The sequence below is a fragment of the Babylonia areolata genome, chromosome 1 (assembly GCF_041734735.1).
Source record: "Babylonia areolata isolate BAREFJ2019XMU chromosome 1, ASM4173473v1, whole genome shotgun sequence".
Classification (NCBI taxonomy): domain Eukaryota; kingdom Metazoa; phylum Mollusca; class Gastropoda; order Neogastropoda; family Buccinidae; genus Babylonia; species Babylonia areolata.
Genome location: NC_134876.1, coordinates 21,679,005 through 21,681,504, shown reverse-complemented (window position 1 = coordinate 21,681,504; position 2,500 = coordinate 21,679,005). Strand labels below are relative to the sequence as shown.

The 2,500-nt window shown below is 37.8% G+C and overlaps 1 protein-coding gene across 1 annotated transcript in view; it reads right to left on the bottom strand.

Moving 5' to 3' along the window:
* LOC143286623 (uncharacterized) overlaps positions 1 to 2,500 on the bottom strand; it is a 177,678-nt gene that overhangs the window by 63,623 nt on the left and 111,555 nt on the right. The window contains exons 114-116 of the mRNA XM_076594665.1: positions 2,294 to 2,416; positions 834 to 1,019; positions 1 to 104 (exon numbers count right to left, since the gene is read on the bottom strand). The exon at positions 1 to 104 is cut by the window's left edge and continues 28 nt beyond it. Coding sequence (XP_076450780.1) covers positions 1 to 104; positions 834 to 1,019; positions 2,294 to 2,416 — 413 coding nt within the window. The remainder of the gene's footprint in view (positions 105 to 833; positions 1,020 to 2,293; positions 2,417 to 2,500) is intronic.

Below are 2,500 nucleotides of genomic sequence, written 5' to 3'. Positions count from 1 at the left end.
AGGCTCTGTTTGACCCGTATGTAGCCGGATGAATCAAGACTGAAGAACTGCAGTGCATCCAAAGTATCAGCATCACCACCACTTGCAGAATAGCGAATCGTATCCTGTTGACAAATAACAGTGTTGATGTAACTCCCAAAGCTTAAAATACAGATAATATCGTATCCTATGAAACTTGTATTTGAAATCTAAAATTTTATCTGAAAGTCATAATCAGCTATCATGGGTATCAACTGTACAGAGCCCTGCCTTTTTTACACTGACATAAACCTATAGATGCACACACATATCTGTGAAACACAAACACACATCACATATAATTTTCCTGGTTGGTATATCATTTCCAGGCATATATCTGCTGGTGTGTGTGTGTGTGTGTGTGTGTGTGTGTGTGTGTGTGTGTGTGTGTGTGTGTGTGTCTGTGTGTGAGCGCGCATGATTTTTCTTCTTTTAATGAATATGTATTTTCCTACTGCCAATGAAGATCAATACATCCAGCTACCTTGTCAGATTGTGGTAAGCTCATTCACCAAATCATTCTTCACTTTTGGAACAAACCTTACAAACCATATTTCTGAAAAATGATGGCAAGAAGCTGCTGATATGATCATGACTATCATTGCAATCAACATTATTGACTGTCTGAATGATGCTGGTTTTCATCAGTTGAGAAAAATTCTCAATCCTTGGATAAAAATGTTGGAGTTCTGAGTGCTATTGAATAAAAATGCTTTTAATTTTTTTTTACAGCACTGACATTCATCTTGTGATGGAACTTTTTCAGTCATTTATCTATGTGATGCGGGTTAGTGTATACATTCATACTTGCTCACCCTAGTGTTCTGGTCTGTTGCGCTGACAGCCACAACGAAGTCACCAATGGGCTTTGTCTCATTGATAGTCACTCTAACAGGAGATGCCACAAACACTGGAGCGTACTCGTTTCTCGTCACACTGATCACAACAGTTGCTGTCGCCTTGGCGCTGGGGAAGGCCGTGTCGTAGGTTTGTACACGCAGCTGGAATGGCATGTTATGTTAGATCAGAGATGGTCTTCTAACAAAGTATTACATGGTCTTCTAACAAAAACTATTACATGGTCTTCTAACACAAAGGTTCACATGGTCTTCTAACACAAATTATCACATGCTGTACAACCAATAAATGAAAACAACGTGGAAAATAAAACAACTGCTTTCAAAAACATCAAATTCAGCATACAAACTTACTTAAGAATGCAAGTACATGAACTAAACAAAACCAAAATGTTTTAAATACAGAAAAATTCAGTAACGACATATTTTAAGATTTCTATTCATGAAGACTAAAATTTTTGCTGTCTTCTCTCTGTTGAAGCAGATATTGTGAATACCATGGTTCTGTAAACTGGCTGAAATATTCAAATTTGTTTCTTTGCTTAATTCACAGATTTTGTAATATGCTGGTTTTTTTTATTTCTTGCTACTGTTCTTTATGCCTATCCTCTTTAATAAACTGGAAGGGGTGACAAGAATGAACATCTTTGTCCACAGTGTGTGTGTGTGTGTGTGCGCGCGCGCGTGCGCGTATGTGCATGTGCATGTGTACAAGTGTGTGTATGTATGTTCTTCTTCAGTTTAACGTCTATTCACTATTAGTGTTATTAGACAGAAAGGAGGAAAGTCGTGGATAAAGGAAAGGGAATGCATGTGAATATTAGTGTAAGAAAGTGTTCATCTTATGCAGTAGAGGAAAAGTACATTATAAGAAATTAAAGGTTAAAGAGATTGTGGTGTGTAATGAATGACGTGTCATAGGAAGGAGAATATATGTATGCATATCAACAAGCATTAACTTACAACAATGTAGATATAAATAGCAACATTAATTAGAATACATCAAAGGAGGATACCAACTGGACTGGAGTTTAAAATTTCTGAAAACATTCTAAGCAATGAATAATCATTCAAAATCTTTTCAGTGGCTGATGGAATATTGTTAAACAAGTCATCAACTACATCTTTTGGAATCAACTGTCTTATGCTATGTATAGTGTATGTATGCGTTTGTGTGCATGTGCGCGCATGTGTGTGTGTGTGCGCACGTGTACTTGCGCATGTACGTGTGTGTGTGCGCATGTGTGTTGCGTGTATGTGCTGCGTGTGTGTTGTGTGTTGTGTGTTATGTGTTGTGTGTGTTGTGTGTTGTGTGTTGTGTGTGTGTGTGGGTTGTGTGTGTTCTGTGTTGTGTGTGTGTGTTGAGTGTGTATTGTGTGTGTAATTGTGTGTGTCTGTGTAAGTCCAGTGACACTTACTGTGTAAGAGAACTTGTCATCAAACAGCAGCCTGTTGGCAAGATACACTGTGCCATTGATACGGTCAACATTAAAGAAGAAGACAGCATCGTCGTCTCCAATCTTCTCATACACCAGTCTTTCCTATAAACAGAAAACAATGTGTCACTAATATTTTGCACCAGTAAAACCACACAATAACTGATGCATCAAGAAAAGACAAAGAAA